This window comes from Neovison vison, chromosome 1 (genome assembly GCF_020171115.1).
Source record: "Neovison vison isolate M4711 chromosome 1, ASM_NN_V1, whole genome shotgun sequence".
Lineage (NCBI taxonomy): Eukaryota > Metazoa > Chordata > Mammalia > Carnivora > Mustelidae > Neogale > Neogale vison.
In genome coordinates, this window is record NC_058091.1 from 252,139,681 (window position 1) to 252,157,973 (window position 18,293).

At 55.0% G+C, this 18,293-nt stretch overlaps 1 protein-coding gene across 1 annotated transcript; it reads left to right on the forward strand.

Moving 5' to 3' along the window:
* Window positions 1-3,797: 3,797 nt before the first annotated feature.
* Window positions 3,798-12,377, forward strand: SNCB (synuclein beta). Its single transcript, XM_044228975.1, has 6 exons — window positions 3,798-3,820; window positions 4,466-4,595; window positions 7,410-7,451; window positions 7,672-7,790; window positions 11,273-11,362; window positions 11,732-12,377. The coding sequence occupies exons 2-6, from the start codon at window positions 4,475-4,477 to the stop codon at window positions 11,762-11,764; spliced, it is 405 nt and encodes a 134-aa protein (XP_044084910.1). The 5' UTR covers window positions 3,798-3,820; window positions 4,466-4,474; the 3' UTR covers window positions 11,765-12,377.
* The last annotated feature ends 5,916 nt before the right edge of the window (window positions 12,378-18,293 follow it).

Consider the following 18,293-nt stretch of genomic DNA (forward strand, 5'->3'; position numbering starts at 1 on the left):
CCTTAGACCAGCTCATGAGAGCAATTATTACAGTTTCAGGAGTTTGTGAGCCAGGTGTTAAGGTCATTATTAAAAATTAAGTTATATAAGCTTATGGTTATATAGATTATGTTTAAAACAGATGATAAATGCTCAAAAAATAGCTTTCTAGTTATTTTATTATTATCAATGCTTTTAAGATTGTTCTTATTAAATTTATCTGTATGATGAAAATACTATAAAAGGCCATACTGTGGCCCATCTCTTTCCAGTTCTCGCTCTGTGACATCACACTGACAGTGAAATCAATCACAAAGAGAGAATTCACACCATGGATGTGGGGAATTTCTACAAATCAAGGTATCTCCCTGCTTAAGAAATCCACACGTTAAAGAATTCCAAGTACACAGTGGCCCAAATAGATACCTGTAGCCAGCCCCAAGTGATGCCCTCAGCACCAGCTCAGATGTCCATCTGCTGGATACCTCCTTCAGTTTGTCTATCAGGCACTGCACAATGAGCTTTATTAAGCCTCAAACAAGCTCTCAATCCCACCCACCACCCCCAATCCTGGAAGCTGCCTCATCTCCTCTATGTTCGTTCTTTCTTTCTTTCAGATTTTATTTATTTATTTGACAGGGGAAAACACAAGCATGGGGAACAGCAGGCAGAGGGAGAGGGAGAAGCAGGCTTCCTACCAAGCAGGGATCCCGATGCAGGGCTGAGATCCCAGGACCCTGGGATCATGACCTGAGCTGAAGGCAAACACTTAACCGACTGAGCCACCCAGGTCTTGAGCCACCTCAATGTCTAATTCATTTTACAACAGCATCTCTCACCTGCTGTCCTAGCCAGGAACCTGGGAATCTTCTCTCATCTCATCCCTCTGCCTCTTCCCCAACACATAATAGGTTACCTCCTAAACAACACCCAACTGTCCCTCCAAACCTGTTCCAGCCTCACTGAGGCTTTTCTGGTTCGGGCTCCACCATCAGTCCTGATGGATTCTGCCCCAGGTTTCTCATGTGTCCCAGACCCTCCAACTGTTCACCTCCATGTGGTCCCACAAAATGCAAATCTCACTTCAGTCTCTCTGGTGCTTAAAATCCTTCAGTGACCTCCCAGTTCCTACGACAGAAATACAACACTTCGTGTGGTCTTTCTCTCTTCCCCCCTCCCTCCTCTTTGCTTCTTCATCATCTATTTTGACATTCTGGGGTTCTTAGTTGAGAGTCACAAAAATCGTTTCTGGCTAATTTAAGCAGATAAGGTTTTTATTATCCAATACTGGGCAGCTCAGAAACTCTCCAGGAAGGCCAGAGAGTCCCCCTTGAAGACAGCGCATCCTGGATTAATGCTCCAAATCACACTACCAGGCACACTCTAGAAGGTTCCCCCGATGCTACAGCTGGGCATGGACAACGTGGTTGCGCTGTTGGTGCTGGATGCACCCAGAAGCAGTGTCACTGCTGTCCATGGTCCCTAGTAGGACCTGCCACCACCAATATCACCAGTCCTTGCCAGAGCTAAGAGCCCTCCTTCCCTGCTAATTCATGTTCAAGGCTGGGGCTGAGGTGTCTGGGGCTGAGGTCACATGTCTGGGCTTCGAGGAAGGCTAGGAAAGCACTGTCAGCTCCCAGAGGGGGAGGTGGGCCCTGCCTCAAAATGTGGGGGACCCCCCAAACATAAGAAGGAGACAGGTCCAATGCTGAGAGGCCAAAAATAATGACAGACATCACCCATGATAGCTTTTAGCCTGCTTCCCCCCCTCCTCTGCCTGCCTCTCTGCCTACTTGTGATCTCTGTCAAATAAATAAATAAAATCTTTAAAAATAAATAAATAAAAATAAAACACCATTCAAAGTAAAATAACCAAACAGCATAAGAAGGAAGGTGATAAAATGTAAAAAACTTCCCTCCTTGAGTGCTCTCAGCCCTATTTGCCAGGGGCAACTGCTATAACCCTATTTTGGAAGTCCTTGTTGGCATGATCTTTGTATATCTAGATGTAAATATGTATATATGTGTGTATAAGGGGTCTTATGTAACTGTGTGTGTCTATGTAACAAACTGACTAGTTCCCCACATTGCAGTTTAGTACCTCCCTCTCTCACTTCACACCATTTCTCCATATACTGCCATGTCAGTACACATGGGTCCTGCTCATCCATTCACTGGACAGATGTCCCACAATTAACTAGCCAGTCCCCTACAGATGGACATTTGCATTATTTTCAGTGCTGTAGTGAACATCCTTGTACAAACGGCTTTGTGCGCTTGTGTGAGCAGATCCAAGGAATGAATTCCTGGAAGGGGAACTGTTGGCTCAAAAGGAGCATGCATTTATGTTTTTGGTAAACATTGGCAGACTGCTTTCCAAAAACCATGCACCAGTTTGCAGCTATTCATCAGTGGCCTATGAACACTTTCCCTCCCAGGACCTTGCACTGTCTGGCTGCCTCCTCACCTCATCCCCTGTCATTTACCCACCCTGCATTTCCAGCCACAGTGCCTTTGCCCATGCTATACCCATAGCCTAAAATGCTGTTCCAGCCTGTCTTCCAAGTAAAAACTTATCTCTCCTGTGAAACGTAGCACAGAGGTCACCTCCTCTGTTCAGACTTCCCTGATTCCCCTGATCTGCTGCAGTCCTCTTCCTCTGGAATCCCATAATTTCTTGGGCATAATTCTGTCGTTGCTCCAACTGAGCACCTATGTGTGCCTGGCATTCTATGGCCATTTGACAATCCCCACCATAACCACACACCAAAAAATGGTCTTGTCTAATCCTCATTCACGCCTGGCTATCCAGCTGTACTTCCTTTTATTTGTTCCTAAGCACAGTCCTGTCTCAGGACCTTTGTATGTGCAGCTGCCTCCCTATGGATCTTCCCCATATTGGCCAGGATGCCTCTCTGGGGTCTCTGCTCCCACTGGCCTTCCCTGGCCACTCTGTCTCAAGCACCCTCCTCTAGTCATTCTGTTACATCACCATTCCATTATCTTCATAACATTGCTCACAAGCTGAAACAACCTTGTTAGGTTTAAGTGCTGACACGTTTGTTTTCCCATCTCTGCACACACACAAACACATCATTTTAAACTCCCCAAGGGCAGGGACCTTGGTTTCCTTTTCCACTGTCCCCAGCCTCAAACCTGCCTAGCATCTGTCTAAACGTTCAATCAACATTCGTTGAGCGAGTCATCTATTATTTTGCCGAAAAAGAAACTGGCGTTCAGATAGGAAGGCTGAGTAGCCCAAGGTCCCACAGTTAATAAGAAGCACCCCTGAGATTCAAACCCATTTGAACCCCAAAGCCAACTGCAGACAGTATGTCTTCCCTACTCTTGGCGCTCTGCATTGTCTCCCCTCCCCGATTAGACTCTCGGGGGCTGAATGCGGGTCTGACGCCCAGAGGTCCCCAGCAGCGCGTCGGGGGCCGGCCCCGGGAGGCTAGCGGGCTCCGCGGAGATGTCACCCTCCCCGCCCCCTGTCAGTCAGGCTGAGGGGGCGGCGCGGCCGCCAGAGGGGGCGCTGAGCTCAGAGCTGCCGCAGCGCCCGAGCGGGAGCCCGAGCCGGAACCGGAGCCGGAGCGTGCGGTCCCGCAGGGCGCAGGGCGCGATCCGCGGCTGGCGACGCACCGAAGGCCCGGGCATCGCTGCGCCCCGGCTCAGGGCCCGCGCCCCGCCTGCTGCCGACCGACCTGGGCACTTGGCGAGGCCCCGATTCCCCCATCCGCCCCAAGCCCACCCCAGCCCGGCCTAGCCGAGCCCCTGCGTCCGCTCGCCGCAGCCGCAGCCGCAGCCACTCCTCCATCCCCAGCCCGGGCCCAGCTTCCAGGTAAGGCCGCTGCGCTCCGGACGCCGGGGTCCGGGAAGGGGCTGGGGAAGGAGAGGGGACTGGGCGGGATGGGGAAGCGGCTGGGAGCGGAGACGGGGAACCCGCGCGAGAACGCAGAGAGGGTTCCGGTAGGTGCGTGTCGGTGTGCGCCCTGGGGTGTTTGTGTGATTGCTGCCCTGTGCCCGCAACTGGCTGGGTGGCCGTGTGGTCGTGCTTCCAGGCCCGTGTGTTCCTGTGTGTCAGGGCGTCCGTGCGCGTTTGAACGTCTGCGTGTCCTGTATGTGCACGTGAGCGTGTCGGTGGAGAATGTTTGTGTGTACGGTCGTGTGACTCTGTCGTGTATACAGGCAGGCCCCGGGACTTCGCGCCGAGCCCAGCACCCCGATTGCGCGGGGCTGCAGGTTGCAATGCCCCGAATAACCGAGGCAGTGGCTCCTCCCGCGTCCCCGGGTTTCAAGGACGCGGGACTTGTCGCGGCCCTGTGGCCTCCCGCTGGGGAGGGGATATGACAAGGAGGGGGCCCGGCCGGGAAGGGCGCCGGGGTCTCAGGAGCGAAGGGAGGGTGGGTAACCAGCGTCCCAGGGGAAGGACTGGGGTGAGGGTGCGGGGCCAGCGCACCCGTGCCGGTGTGTTTGCCCTCCCCAGGCCGCCAGGATGGACGTGTTCATGAAGGGCCTGTCCATGGCCAAGGAGGGCGTCGTGGCCGCCGCGGAAAAAACCAAGCAGGGGGTCACCGAGGCCGCGGAGAAGACCAAGGAGGGCGTCCTCTACGTCGGTGGGCAAGGGGCAAGGCTTCCGGGGCTCTGCGGGGATTGGGGGTCCTTGGAGGGAATGGGGCCAGGGTCCTTGGAGGGAGGGAGTTGTCCACGGAGGGGTCTGGGTGGGAGAATATGAGTCAGCAGATGGGGCGGGGTCAGTAGGGGTCACTGGGGACACAGCCAGCGGAAGGAAGGAAGCCTGGGTCAGTGATGAGACCTATGGGGAGAGAAAAATGGAGGGAAGAGTTGGGGAGAGTGGGGTTCAGCTGAAAGGCCGGGGACAGATGCATGGGTCAAAGCAGACAGCTTTGTTCTTACTCACATGATTACTAGTTCCTGGTGTTTAGCCCTTATTCTCTGCCGAGTACCCTGGGAAATGCCATAACATCCATTACCTCACCTCGTGCCCCTCACCCATTCCACAGACCAAGAAAAGTGGGCTTCCCAGAGGTTTAACTACAGTGCTCAAGGTCACACAGCTGCTGAAACCTGAAGCTGGAGTTGGAGCCAAGCCTTATAGACTCCAGAGCCCCTGTGTTATTGGGACTGCCCCTTAGCCCTCCTCTCCTGCAAGGTCCACCTCAGAGCCGCTGTTAGGGTCTTCCTGCCTCCCGATGCCAGGAGCTCCATCATTGCCTCTGGGTCCCTCCTCTTTGCCGCTTCCAGCTATGTGAAGAGAAAGGCCGAGTGATTAAAATCTCTCATCCTAAGTGTGAGAGGAGAGGGAGCCCGCAGGGGCATTTGCATAAGGGGATGCAAGGCCCCAAACTGACGATTAGCGAATTTCCGTGGTGATTCAGGGCTTACCGGTGTGTAGTAGGCAGAATGATCCTTTGTGTGGGCGGAAGAGGGCTGGTTAATTTGCCCGTGGTTGTGGCAGATTTGGGATTGTGGCAATTTGAAAAATACCGACTTCTTACTACACGCTAGTAGGTGCCGACTCTCCTGATAGTGATACAGAGCACCCCAGGCGTGGGATCTGACATCCAGCGGCTGGGATGGGGACCACTGCAGTAGCGTAATCATAGAGGCTAGCATTTGAGCTGAACCCCAAAGAATAAGAAGCTGCCTGGAGGAGGGGAGTTGGAGGAAGCAGAAAAGGGCTGAAGGAGACAGGGCTAGAGAGCAGAGGGCAGGAAGGAGTGGTGGGGGTTGAGCTCAGAAAAACCGGCGAGTGACAGCTCACAAGGGGGCGTTGATGCCCAGGCCAAAGGATCATTATGACCTGCCAGGAGAGATTGTAAGCTAAGGACTGACATGATCTGACTTCAGCGTAGAAAGTTTCCTTGGGTCTCTGCGGAGAGACCAAATGCAGGGAGGCCTGGTGAAGGGTAGTGTAGCCAGCCGATGAGGGTGGCTGGAACTAGGGCACAGGTGATGGAGATAAGGCTTGAGCCCACACCTGCCAGGCCCCAGCTCTGGCCGCCCTCCTCCTTGTATCTTGCCGCCCTTTCGCTCCTATGTATCCCTGGCACCCAGCTCGGTCTCCCTGCTAACAGACTTGAAGCACCCCCTTCCCCTTAGTTTGGCACCTCCTGCTCTTCCGCCTGCCCAGGAACCTGGCCCCCAGTTCCTACACATTAAAGCCTCAGCTTCCTGCAGCCTGTAATTCAACGCCGTTCTTGGTCCTGCCTCAGTCCGTGTGTCCATCTCTCCAGGTGCACAGATAGCACTGCTGGGCTCTGAGCAGCCCAGGTCTGTCTCTGTGCAGACACCTCTCTGTGCCCTATCTGGCTGGTTTCCTGTGCCTGAGATACCCTCCCCAGTCTCCTTTCTGCATATCCCCCTGCTCCCCATTTGTCAAGGCCCAGGCAGTACCCCTCCCCTACCATGTACCCCTTGGAGGCTGGATGGAAGTCCTTGCCCCACTACTTGAGGTCTAGGGTACCAAATCTGCTCTTCTCTTACCCCATCTGATGGTGAGCCTTTGGCCTAGGACCTGGCACAGAGCAGGTGCCAACAAATGTTTGTGGGAGGAATGACGGGGTGCAATGCAACACACCCCCCCCCACTGTCTCTGTCTGGCTGGCTAGAGCCTGGGGCGTTCCTGCCTTCCCATGCCGTCCTCTGCTTCCATTAGCCTCAGCCCTCCCAGACACCCCTTACCCATTTCAGGGTCTACCAGCTGTTGTCTGTATGGCTACATCCCCAGAATAGGAGACACCCCACTACTCTGAAGCCTCCTGCCTACCTCCCTGCCCACCTCGGATCAGACCATCTTGCCTCTCCCAGCCGTTACCCTCCCGAGAAGACCCAGCCAGTGCCATGGGTGTCAGGCACCCTCAGACCCATCACATACTTGAGAAGCTCCTCACTCTGGCCAGAAGAAGGAACTCACACCCCAGTTAGAAGAGACTTTAGAAGAAATGGAGCGGGGGCTGGTGGGTGTGAGGGTCCATAGGTGGGATGTGGGCAGTCAGGCATCAAGGGCACCAGAGGAACCTTTCCAAATACACACCACCACTACCGACACACACCCCCCGCTCCACCCCCACTCCCACCTCACCTGCTCACCGAGGCTGAGAGGTAAAGGAATGTGCTTTGAGCTGTGTTGGCTCCCAGGCAGCATCCCCCCAGAAGGCATGGAGATCCTTTCAGGTGGAGGAGGGGCCGGCGGTGAGGGAGAACTTAGGGAGAACTCGAAGTCCTCAGGAAGTAGGTGTGGAGGGCTCAGTGCTGCGATGGGGGGGGGGCATCTGTGGGATTTGTGATGGGGCCAGGATGCCCACTGCTGACTGGGTCCCTCTGCCCACTCCATAACCACCACGCTTGCCAGAGGCTCTGTTCCCTCAGCTCAGAGACCTGATGTGTGCTCCTTTTTGTCCCTGCAGGAAGCAAGACTCGAGAGGGGGTGGTGCAAGGAGTGGCTTCAGGTACCAGCCCAGCCCTGGCACAGCTCCCTTCCCTCACCTCGGGCCTGGGATCTGGCCGGGATCTGGAGGGGGGGTGGCAGTGGAAGAGGGCATCCCCAAGGATTCCTGAGAGTGTGCTCCATGAGGGAGGCCAGCTGGAACACCATGTGGGAGAGAGACGCATTTCTTTCTGCTTTACCTGGGCCCCCAACCCCCTTCCCCAATCGTCTCCCTGCTCCAGTGGCTGAAAAAACCAAGGAGCAGGCGTCCCATCTGGGAGGAGCTGTGTTCTCCGGGGCTGGGAACATTGCCGCAGCCACGGGCCTGGTGAAGAAGGAGGAATTCCCCGCTGATCTGAAGGTGAGCTGTCCTCTCGCCATACACACGCACATGCACACACCCACGCGTGTATGCACACACATGGCAGGCACAACATAAACATGCCCCAGTCAGCCGGAGGCACACCTGGCCTCACGTTCTATGGAGCTCTGTGAGACTCAGCTCAGAATGAGTTCGCAGGGTGGGTAGGGGTGCGGTAGTCCCTGTGACTGGGCCCCCAGTTCTGGCTCTATACTTGTATCCTGCTTCTGAGTGTGACCCGGACCACTTTGGGCCACGTCCGCATGTCACGGATTGTTTGTTCTTTCTTGTCTTCAACAAGTATCCATGCCAGAGAGGAATTATTCTAGAAGTTGCCATGGCGAATAAGTTCCTATGTTCAGGGAGCAGATGCTGTAGTGGAAGAAGATAGATAACCAATGAATGAGATGGTTTTAGACGGGGCTAAGTGCTATGAAGAAAAGACAAAGATGATATGGTAGAGAGTCAAGGTGTAAAGAGACTGCTGTAGTTGGGAGGGCTTCTCTGTTGAGGTGACATTTGAGCTGACCCCCAAGGGATGGGGTGAGCCTTGTGAGAATTGTATTTCAGGCAGTAAAGCAGCATTGGCAAAGGCCCTGAGGCAGGCATCAGCAAGTGTGGGCCACAGGGGAGGGCTGTGTTGTCCATCACATACTTGTGCAGACAGGAGAACCGTACCCCCACGTGCATGAAGGAAGACACCTTCATTGGGACCCACTATAGCATAAGACCTGTGAACTCTGAAACGCCAGAGTTGGATTAAGTGCCACCTCCACTACGTCCTGACTCCGTGACCCTGGGCAGAGTCCATCACCTCTCTGAGCCGGCTTCTTTGCCTATAAGATAGAAGATGAATGCAAGAGGGCTTTTACACACATTAGGTATTTATCAAAGGTTCTCAAAACTTCTGTGTCCATCCAAATCAGCAGGAGGCCAGGTTAAAATACAGACCGTCTGCCGCCTCCCTAGAATTTCTGACTCAGTAGGTCTGAGGTGGGACCTGAGAGTTTGCATTTCAAACAGATGCCAGAGTGATGCTGGTACTACGGGTCCAAGGACCACCCTTCATCACAGGCCTTTACACATTGACCCTTTCGCCTGTCACTAGTCTGGGACCAGACTTGGAAGTTCTGGCTTAGGTCCTGTGTATGCGTTTTACCAGCTGTGTGACTCCCCATGTATTATTGTTCCAAGGATCCTTCCTATTCACTGATCTCTTATGTGGGCAGGGAGGGTTCTAGACTCAGTACCTGGAGTAACTCACTGAATCTTTATATTCTCTGGGAAGAAGGCACTATAGCATGTCCATTTTACAGATGAAGGAGCCGAGGCCCAGAGAGGTGAAGTGACTTGCCTGCCTCTCTAAGAAGGTACTTGGGAGGAGAAGCTCAGGTTTAAGGCAGTGAAGTTGCTGGTAGCCGCCTCAGGGCCAGGGTCCGTGCTGGGAGCTGGGGTGCAGAGAAAGCCAGATCTGAGGCTGAGCTCTCAACCTCGAGGGGCCTTTGCCCAGAACCATTTCTCTCAGGCCTCTTCCTTCCTACCAGCACTTCTGACACTCCAAGCCACTGCTCACAAGGGAGCTCAGGATCATGGACTTACTATTTAAACAGCAGCCCTTTGAGGCTACGAGGCATGCAGAACCCACGCAAGCCCAGGGTGCACATTTCCAAGTGTGCCCACCTCCCATTCTGCTTCGGTGCCTTACCATGCGACCCTCCCTGTCTCCCTACAGAGCAGACAGCACCATCGCATTTCCCATCTAAGGCAGCTGAGTCCAGAGGTGAAGTGACTGACCGAAGCTAGTGAGTGGCCGGGCTAGGATGTTTTTAAAGTAAACTTTTTATTGAAGTACAACATACATACAAAAAGCACACAGCCCCAATAAATTTTCACAGAGCGAATCCCCCATGTAATGAGCACTCACATTAAGACACAGGACATCAGCCCCTCAGAAGCCTGCCTTAGGCCTTCTTCCAGTCTGTGACCCCCAGGACCAAGACAAGGGTAAGATGAGGGAGGATACTGGGGCCCAAAATTTAAGGGGGACACCCACTCTGGGGTCTCATGTGCTTGGCCCTAAGAGTGGGGTCCTTCTTAAATGTGTACCCTAAATGCCTTATTCACCTTCCCTTGGTCCTGGCCCTGCCTCCCTCACCAAGAGTGACTCCATCAGCACAGATGAGTTGGGTATGTTTAACCCCATTTCCATGTTACCACAAAGCACACGCTCTTTTCCTGGCTGCTCGAGCTCAACTGTGCAGCAGTTCAGCTGGGCGTGGCAGATGTGGCCCTTCTCCCCTCTCACTGTGCGCCATCCATCCCTGATGGGCCATACTGCCCACCTTTGTTCTGCTACTGCTGGACGTGTGGGTTGTTGCCAAGCAATGAGTTCCAGCTGGAGTTTTTAATACTGGGTGACTTGGGGCAAACTTCCAATTCACCCACCTCCTAGGTCTTGATATACCCATCTGTACACTGGGGAAAATGAGCCAGGGCAGTAGCTGTAAACTCGGGTGCCCACGGGGCCCACCTCCACTGGCCACGTGAAAGAACTGAAGCTGCCTGGATGGGGGTCAGGCAAGCCTTCTCTAGGCCAGCCCTCCAGACTCCCGGGATTCTTATCTCTGACCAATAGGGAGGGACAGTGGTTATATGTGGAGAACGGGGAGGTGGTATAACCTCCTACCTCCAGGGGTCCAGGAATGTGCCACCCACATGTGGCCGTGTGCAGCCGTGCATGGACCCCAGGTGATTGTGGGTGGGTGTGTGTAGCCAGCTCTGTCTCATGTGTGTGCACACACGTGTGCTCACACACAGGTGGCTGGCCATGTGTCTGGCAGCCCCCCTGCTTGTGTGCCTGCTGGTCTGCACCCGTCTGGGCAGCAGATGCAGGGGGGAGGGGAGAGTCTTAGCTCACACATCCAAGCAACACCATGAGCTGTTGCTTCCAGCTTATCTTAAAATAGCAACAGCTGAAGAAACCAGGCCACACAGGACCCTGGGGGAGGGATAGATGGAAGGTGGCAGGGGAATGGCTCCAAGCTCCTGCCTGGCCCTGTCTCAGAGCTTCCATCTCCCTCCAGCCCAGAGGAGCCTCCAGGGTTCTCTCTGGGGTCCCGATGCTCAGCAGAGCCTAACACAAGGCAGGTAGGGATAAGTCGGTGATGGAGTATACTGTCTATCTCCCCATCCCATCCAGTCCAAATGATGGAAGAGCAGTAGGCTACCAGGCTCTGGGGAGAGGCATATGGAAAGCCCCTCTTCTCACCACTCCCAGCTTCATGGTGATCTAGGGGGATTTCACCCCTCATGCCTTAGTCCACTTCCAAGGCACGCCAAATAAACAATGGAATTAAAAATTCTGGTTATACAGCCAGCAAAGCCTAGCCTTCCCCCAATCAGCCAAATAAGGTTCCCAGGGTAGGAATTTGGGGGAGCATCTCCCAGCTGCCCTCATGGTCCTGTCCCTTCTCTGCTGGCAGCCAGAGGAAGTGGCCCAGGAAGCTGCTGAGGAGCCACTGATCGAGCCCCTGATGGAGCCAGAAGGCGAGAGTTATGAGGAACCGCCCCAGGTGAGTGGTGGCAGGGCTGGGTGGGGCTGTGGGCATCCCAGAAGATTGCCACCATTCCCAGCTGGGGTGGGAAGTCCCTGAGAGGATAGGGTTGGGCCAGGAAACTTCACACCCCCTTTTCTAGAACCCAGGCCCTAGGAGGTGGCAGCAGAGAGGGAGGACAGATGGGGCCAAGCACTGGGGCCCAGGCACCCCTGCCCAGGGAAGTCCCAGCTGTCCCAACTTCCAGGTTCTTCCCCTGCCCAGGGAGAGGGGCATGCACTGTTCCTCCTTGAGGGGGAGGAGCCTCGGGGCCAGAACATGGCCACTTGGTCTCCAACCCCTTCCTCTTTTGCTCTTCCCCACTCCACCCCCATCCCTCTGATGCAGGAGGAGTATCAGGAGTATGAGCCAGAGGCGTAAGGGCCCAGGACGGCCCCCCACCAGCAGCACAATCCCTTCCCTATCCCCTGCCCCATCCCCCAGAACCAGGGCTGTCCTTCTACCCCTGACCCCCAAACACAAGATCTTCCTTTGCTCCAAGGGGCCCCCTTGGAGCCTGTGTTGGTGTCTGTCCATCTGTCTGTCCTACCCGCCCGCGTGGATCCCTGGGGCCTGGACAGGGCCGGGGCTGCAGCCGTGGCTGGTAGCTTCGCCCCACCTATGTTGCCTCCTCCCCACCCTACCCCGTCCAATGTCTGCGCGGATGTAGCATGTTCTATGTATTTTTAAAAGAAGATCAGAAAGCAACGGCTCCCCCACACACTCCCAACAGAGGCTCTCTGAGGGTCCTCTGGGCAGCCCCAGAGTCTCCCACCCCACTCCCACAACGACCCCAAGAACCTTTTTTTTAGCCAAACCAGGAGCCAGGCTGTGCCACGCCCCCTCCCTCAGCCAGCCCAGTCAGAACGCGGGCGTCGTGTGTCGTGATTGTGGCATGGAGAGTTCCCCAACCCCCGTGTGAGCGTGTCCTGGGTGGGCGGGCCCGGGTGCCTCCCCGCTCCGCGTGTCCACGAATAAAGCCAATCTGTCTGTAGCCGCCGCCGCTCGGGCAAGGCAGGGTTGGGCGGTGGGTGGGGGCGGCCGGCAGGCTTCCACGCCCCAGACTACTCCACGCCGCTCTTTGGTGCCTGGCACCTTCAGCCCAGGTACAAGACTGACCACTTCCGGCCTCAGTTTCTCCATCTCCTATCCTCCCCCACCCCCACCCCGCCCGGGATGACTCAGGGGAGAGGGTCTACCCAGACTGGGAATCGCGGTTGGCAGGGAGGCGTGAAGGTGGCCTCGGGCGCCACCTACTGGACTGTAAAGCGCCCGCTGGGGGTGCAAGGCCAAAGGAAGCCCCTCGCCACCGCAGCGCAGGGTGGACTGGCTCACGTCTCTGTACACGCAAAGCAGGGTCGCGGATGACAACGCACACGCAGCCATGTGTGTGCGTACACTGGTCCTGGCGCGCCCGCCCGAGTGTACGCACCCTGGCAGGGGCACACGTACAGACACGCATGCACGCTTGCTGACCAGCACGTGCGGACTCGCGCGCGCACTCAGTTACGCGCGCCGCCCAGGAGCCCTCGGAAACCAGGAGCACGGGCACTGAAAGAGCCTTTTACGCTCAGGCAGAACGTTTACAGGCGCTCAACCCTGCGCACAACTGACCAACGCAGAAAGCCCCGTCCAAGGGCAAGGGGAATGGACAGTTGCCCCAGAAGGAGGCAGAGCGCGGGCAACCGGCGCCCCATCCCTCTCGGAAAAGCGCTCGGAGGCTTGCGGCCTCCGCAAAGGTGGGCAAGGATCCTCAGAAAGCTGGGAAGCCGGTCCGAAGCCCTGAGCAGATAAGGATCAGCACTAGAGGGCCCCCAACACCGCCTAGGTGTGGGGAAGAAGGGGGCGGAGACGCCGCGGCGAGGCAAAGGCTCTACTCTGCTCAGCTTTAAGGCGCCCCACGCCGAAGCTCCGCCCCCGCTAGTGACAAGCCCCGCCCCCATCGGTGCGGCGCTCTGGCCTCGTTTGCCGCAGCGGCTCTCTAACCAGGCTTGTACGAGGCCCCACCCCCGCTCATGCGGAAGCCCGGCTCTGCTTTGCCGCAAGGGCCCCCACCAAGTCTGTGCAAGACGTCACCCTTTTTCTCCCGGGTGCGACCTCCTTTCCGACTTTAGCCCTGTTTCGCCCTTCAGCCCCAGGGCCGGAAGGAGCTTGCTCCATTTAATCAACCCCCGGGTGTTAGCGCTTCGTCCTTCCCTGAGTCGTTGGGGGCGAGAGATGGTGCCAGGCCTGGATAGGCCTTGAACCCTGCAGGAGGCCGGTCCACTCGGGTCACCTTGGCCTGCAGTGTGCAAGCCATTATTTCCGGAAGTAGGAGGCAGCTGGCAGACGTGCGTGTAGAGAGCAAACCGGTGGGCTCAGATCCTCTGATTCAGCGTGCAGGTGCCTGGATCTCAGATCCCTTTTGACTGAATTAAGACCCTATTTACAAACCCATTCATCGCGGGGATTGCAAAGTCGTGGCCCTCGTGTTAAATTTGGCCTGTAGGGATGTTTGTGCTAGCCCAAAGTTTAAATTTCTCATTTGATTCCAGTTAGCGACAGCCCCTTTCCCTCCCTCTCGTCTTCATCTCATCCACTTTCCTCATTTTTATGAACTACCTGGCTGGTAAAGAATTTGAGTTTGCCACCTCCCCTCCCGCTACCAGCACCTGATTTCCATTTTTGGATGCTGAAACCAGGTTCACCATCTGGCTTGTGGGGAGGTTTATTCTTCCTTCCTGGGTGCCAAGCCATGCACCTGGTTTCCTGCTCAAAGACCAATGTTCTCATCTGCCAGGGTCACTTTAAATGCATTCCAGGCACAGGCCCAGATGCATCCTCAGAAGATGTCAGCCAGCCCTGTGTCACAGGGCACTCCTGACTCTGGGTACACGTGTGAGAAGACACAGCTCATGGGTTTCTCTCTTATGAAAGGATGAAGCCATTTCTCAAGTGCCCAGTAGGTCCCCAGCATCCAACACTTGACTCCATTAATTTTATTTGAAACCATCCTCAAAGATTCCTTGTTATTCTAACTCCCCAATTTATGGAGGAGAGAATGGAGGCCAGAGGAGCGAAGCTGCCTGCTCTGGGTCACATTGCTGGGGAAGTGGCAAAGACCACATTTCAGCCGCATCTCTGAGTCTGAAGCTCACCTCCTTCGGAATTTTCCAAAAGGGACTTGCTCTGAGAGAGACAAAGAACACCTACCACAGGGAAACTTGGAAGCGGTTGCAGCACAGAAATCACAGACATGCAATTTCATGGGCGTTGCAAGCGAGGAGGGGAGGGCTGAGCTGGGGGTGATGCAGGTGTATCTGTGTCCACGCGTGTCTGTGGATGTTGCACGAGTGTGTTGTGTGTGATTATTTAGTCCTTTGATGATGCCTGCCATGTCTGAGACACGAGGGGCTGCAGGCAACAGCTGTGACAGGCCTCACATCCCACGGGTCAGCAAATACTTGGAACAAGATAATCTGGAGTTCCATGACCAACAGAAAACAGTGATGTGAGAGACGATGACAAGGAGAGGGTGGTGACCAGTATTAAATTGGGGTGGTCAGTTCAGGTATCTGAGGAGGTGAGGTTGGAGCAGAAACCTGAACAAAAAGGGGGATCGCATGGGAAGATCTGGGGAGAAGAGCACTGCAGCAGAGGAAGGGCCCACCTCTCTGTGTCTGTGTCCATGGTGGGTGGACAGTCAGTGAGGCTGAGCCCGGCCCAGCCTCCCCAGTCTGTGGGTCCAGCCCCACCTCACCTTCCCTTCTTCTGCCTGTGCTCTTTCTTCCACCTGGGTAGCTGCCCTCAACTGTGCCTGTTGAAATCCTTTCCTCCACTGAACTTTCCCTCATTCTCCAACCACAAGTGATTTCTTATCACCCCATTCTGCTCAGCTGGGCACTCAAGGCCCCACCCCCCACCCCTGCACCGCCCCTATGTCAGCCCTGGCAGGCCTTTGCTGGCTGGCTCATCTGAAAATTGTCCTCTTCCCCTGACGAAGGGCTGAGGGCTGTCCTGGTGTTCCTCCCATTTGCCTGTCTCCCTCCCAGTCTCCCCACCCCCACCCCTAGTAATCTGGCTCCACAGCTTTCTCTGGAACTTTATTTTTGTTTTCTCCCTTCCCTATTTATAGCTCTCTCCCCTCCGAACCATCCCTGCATCCATCCCGTTGCCTAGAAACTGGCTCTGGGCTGAGGGTGGGGGAAGGCCAGGCCGAGCCCAGGCAGGGGGGAAGGAAGAGCTGTCACCCACACTCCCCCCTCAGCACCACCCCCAGGCTCCCAGAAGCCCACCCCGCCCTCTGCCCAGCACCTATGGGTGTTTTTTAAAAGATAAAACAAAATGTGAAAAACAGCAGCTATGGTAAAGCCCTTCACAGCCTCTAAAGGGCAGGCTGCCTGTGATTTCACTTGGGCTTCTCAGTGGCCTACCCCCTAGAGGCCTGGACCCATTTTCTCAGATGAGAAAACTGAGGCTTCAGGAAGCAAAGGCCCCACAGCTGAGGTCTTCTCAGTAGCAACGCCACAGCTCTGAATTGTTAGTTTTGGGATATTGACCTGAGACACTGAAAAGGAAGATTTAACAGTATAAAAAATTCCATAACCCGTGAGTTGCAGAGGGTAAAGAGAAACATTTTGTCGCGATCCTTCTGCACACTAAGGAACCGAGAATGCCTCTGCCATGCCCTCCACGGTGCCCCTTCATGCGGGTCCACCAGCACCCCCTTTTCTTTAGAGGGGGGAGGGGCAGAGAGAGACTCTTAAGCGAGCTCCACACCCAGCATGGGTTCCTGATGTGGGGCTAGATCTCACAAGGCTGAGATCATGGCTTCAGCCAAAATCAAGAGTCGGAGGCTTAGCTGACTGACCCACCCTGGCACCCTTACCATGCCCCTTTTGATGCCCCAACCATGCCTTCACCATGCCACACTGCAGTCCCCCTACCATGTTGCCCCTATACCCCACCATGTCCAGTTGTAGCTCTTCTCTAGCCCTGATGCTTATCTTCCACAGGCTGGACAGGGAATCCTGAGCTTGGTTCCTGGCTCTGTCATTTCACCAACTGGGTGACCTCGAATAGTTCATGTAACCTCTCCGAGCTTCAGTTTGCTCAGCTCAAAAGTAAGGATATGAATTTTCACCCCATAGCACTGATAAGAGAATTAAATAAGATACTGATGAAAAGGTGTTTTGCAAACTATAGAGGGCTGTACCATGTGAGTGATCAATTATAATAGTAAATGTTGTTATTGTTGTCATCATCAGGGCCAAGAGATGGGGCAGGGCAACCAAAGTGGGCCCTCGGGTCAGAGAAGGAGCCCATGCCCTGTGTTGGGGGAAGAAAGAGCTCCTTCCCTGGCAGAATAAAGGCCAAGGGTAGGGACTGCCTGAGAGCACCTGCAGGCCACTGAAGAGCAGAGCGTGCTCTTGCGCCTGATTCCTCTTTCTCAAGCACCCCTATTGTCCCCATCCCCTACTACCCCCTCTTCTTGTCCCCCACCCCAAGGCCCACCTCTGCCTTCAAAATAGCCTCTCTGGGGAGAATGGGGGAGAGGGCTGCCAAGGAGCAGCTGGGCCATGATTCAGCCTGAGTCACCCATCCAACTCCTAGGGCCGCCCCCAGCTGGGCCGGGGCCTGCAGCTGCCAGAGGGAGGGGGGGTGTGGCAAGGGAGGGAGGGGGCCTATGTGGGCAGCAGATTGTGCTCAGAGGTGCCTAGTCCATGGGCTCTCAGGAATATCAGGGCAGAGCTGGGAGGGCCTGGGAGTGATGCATACGAGGAGGTCAGGGTGGGGAAGGTCACCCCATAGACATCAGTTATCTGGGCTGACTGAGGAGGCAGGGTTTGTGTGTGTGTGTGTGTGTGTGTGTGTGTGTGTGTGTGTCTGCACAGGCACGGGGTGTCACATGTATATGTGTTGTCACTTTCTAGCTCTGTGACCCTGGCAAGTTACTTAACCTTTCTCTGAACATCTGTTTCCTCACTTAGGAAATGGGAAACATATTATCAATCTCAGACGGTTTTCCTTAAGTATTAAATGTAATAAGATGACCTGGGCAGTCAGTGAACAGAACACCACTACCACCACCGCCATCATCTAGGGTAGAGTGGATTATATATTGCTTGTGTGAGAATGGATACATATCTGAGTGCTTGTATTCAGGGGCGTGGGTACAAGCCTCAGTGGGGAGAGGGTCTGGATGAGTGTTTCTTGAACTGGGTGAATGTATTCTGTGTGTATGTTTCTGAAGCACAGATAAGAATTCTTCAGAAAGTGGGTTTATGTGGCACTGTCTGCCATATGGTCCCACCCCTTCTCTCCCTCTCCCTACCCTTTCACACACATACATACACTCACGCACACACACACTTCACACCTCCCTGAGAGGCCATGATTTGCTGAAATTCAGCCTAGACCAGGACCAGTGCTCAGGCAAAGGAGTTGAGAAACTGTGGACGCTGCTATATTGGCAATCTCAGACTTTCTCAAAAGCCTTTAGCTGGAATGAGCAAAGCTGGAATGAGTGTGAAAGGGGGAATGTGTGTGTTGGAGTGGATATGAACATGAGAGAGCATGAGCTCTGTGTGTGTGTGCATGCACACACGCGTGCACACAGGGGTGGAATTGGGGGGTGGCTGCATCTCTGCTCTGGTACAGTCTGCTTGTCTCCATGGCGCCTGTTGCCACACACGCTTGCTTTTCAGAAAGTCACTGGGATTGTTTATTCCACCCCCAGCCTGGGTGCCAGCCAAGGAGCTGCAGGCACTTGTTTATCTTCTGGTGCGTAAGAGTGTGTATGGCTTCCCAGCAGCAGACCAACCTGAGATACGTGCGCACACACACTCACACGGGTGTGATGACCATGTTAGTTATCACAAGATGAGCCTGAGCCCCAGGGTGAGCCACAACCCGGGCCTGGGCATATTTG

What these genes read in the sequence shown, in the direction of transcription:
- SNCB (XM_044228975.1), top strand. Translation starts at nt 4,475, where the DNA reads ATGGACGTGTTCATGAAGGGCCTGTCCATGGCCAAGGAGGGCGTCGTG. An exon ending in GGTGCAAGGAGTGGCTTCAG is followed by an intron (nt 7,452 to 7,671) that starts GTACCAGCCCAG and finishes TCCCTGCTCCAG; the next exon opens with TGGCTGAAAAAACCAAGGAG. An exon ending in GTTATGAGGAACCGCCCCAG is followed by an intron (nt 11,363 to 11,731) that starts GTGAGTGGTGGC and finishes CCTCTGATGCAG; the next exon opens with GAGGAGTATCAGGAGTATGA.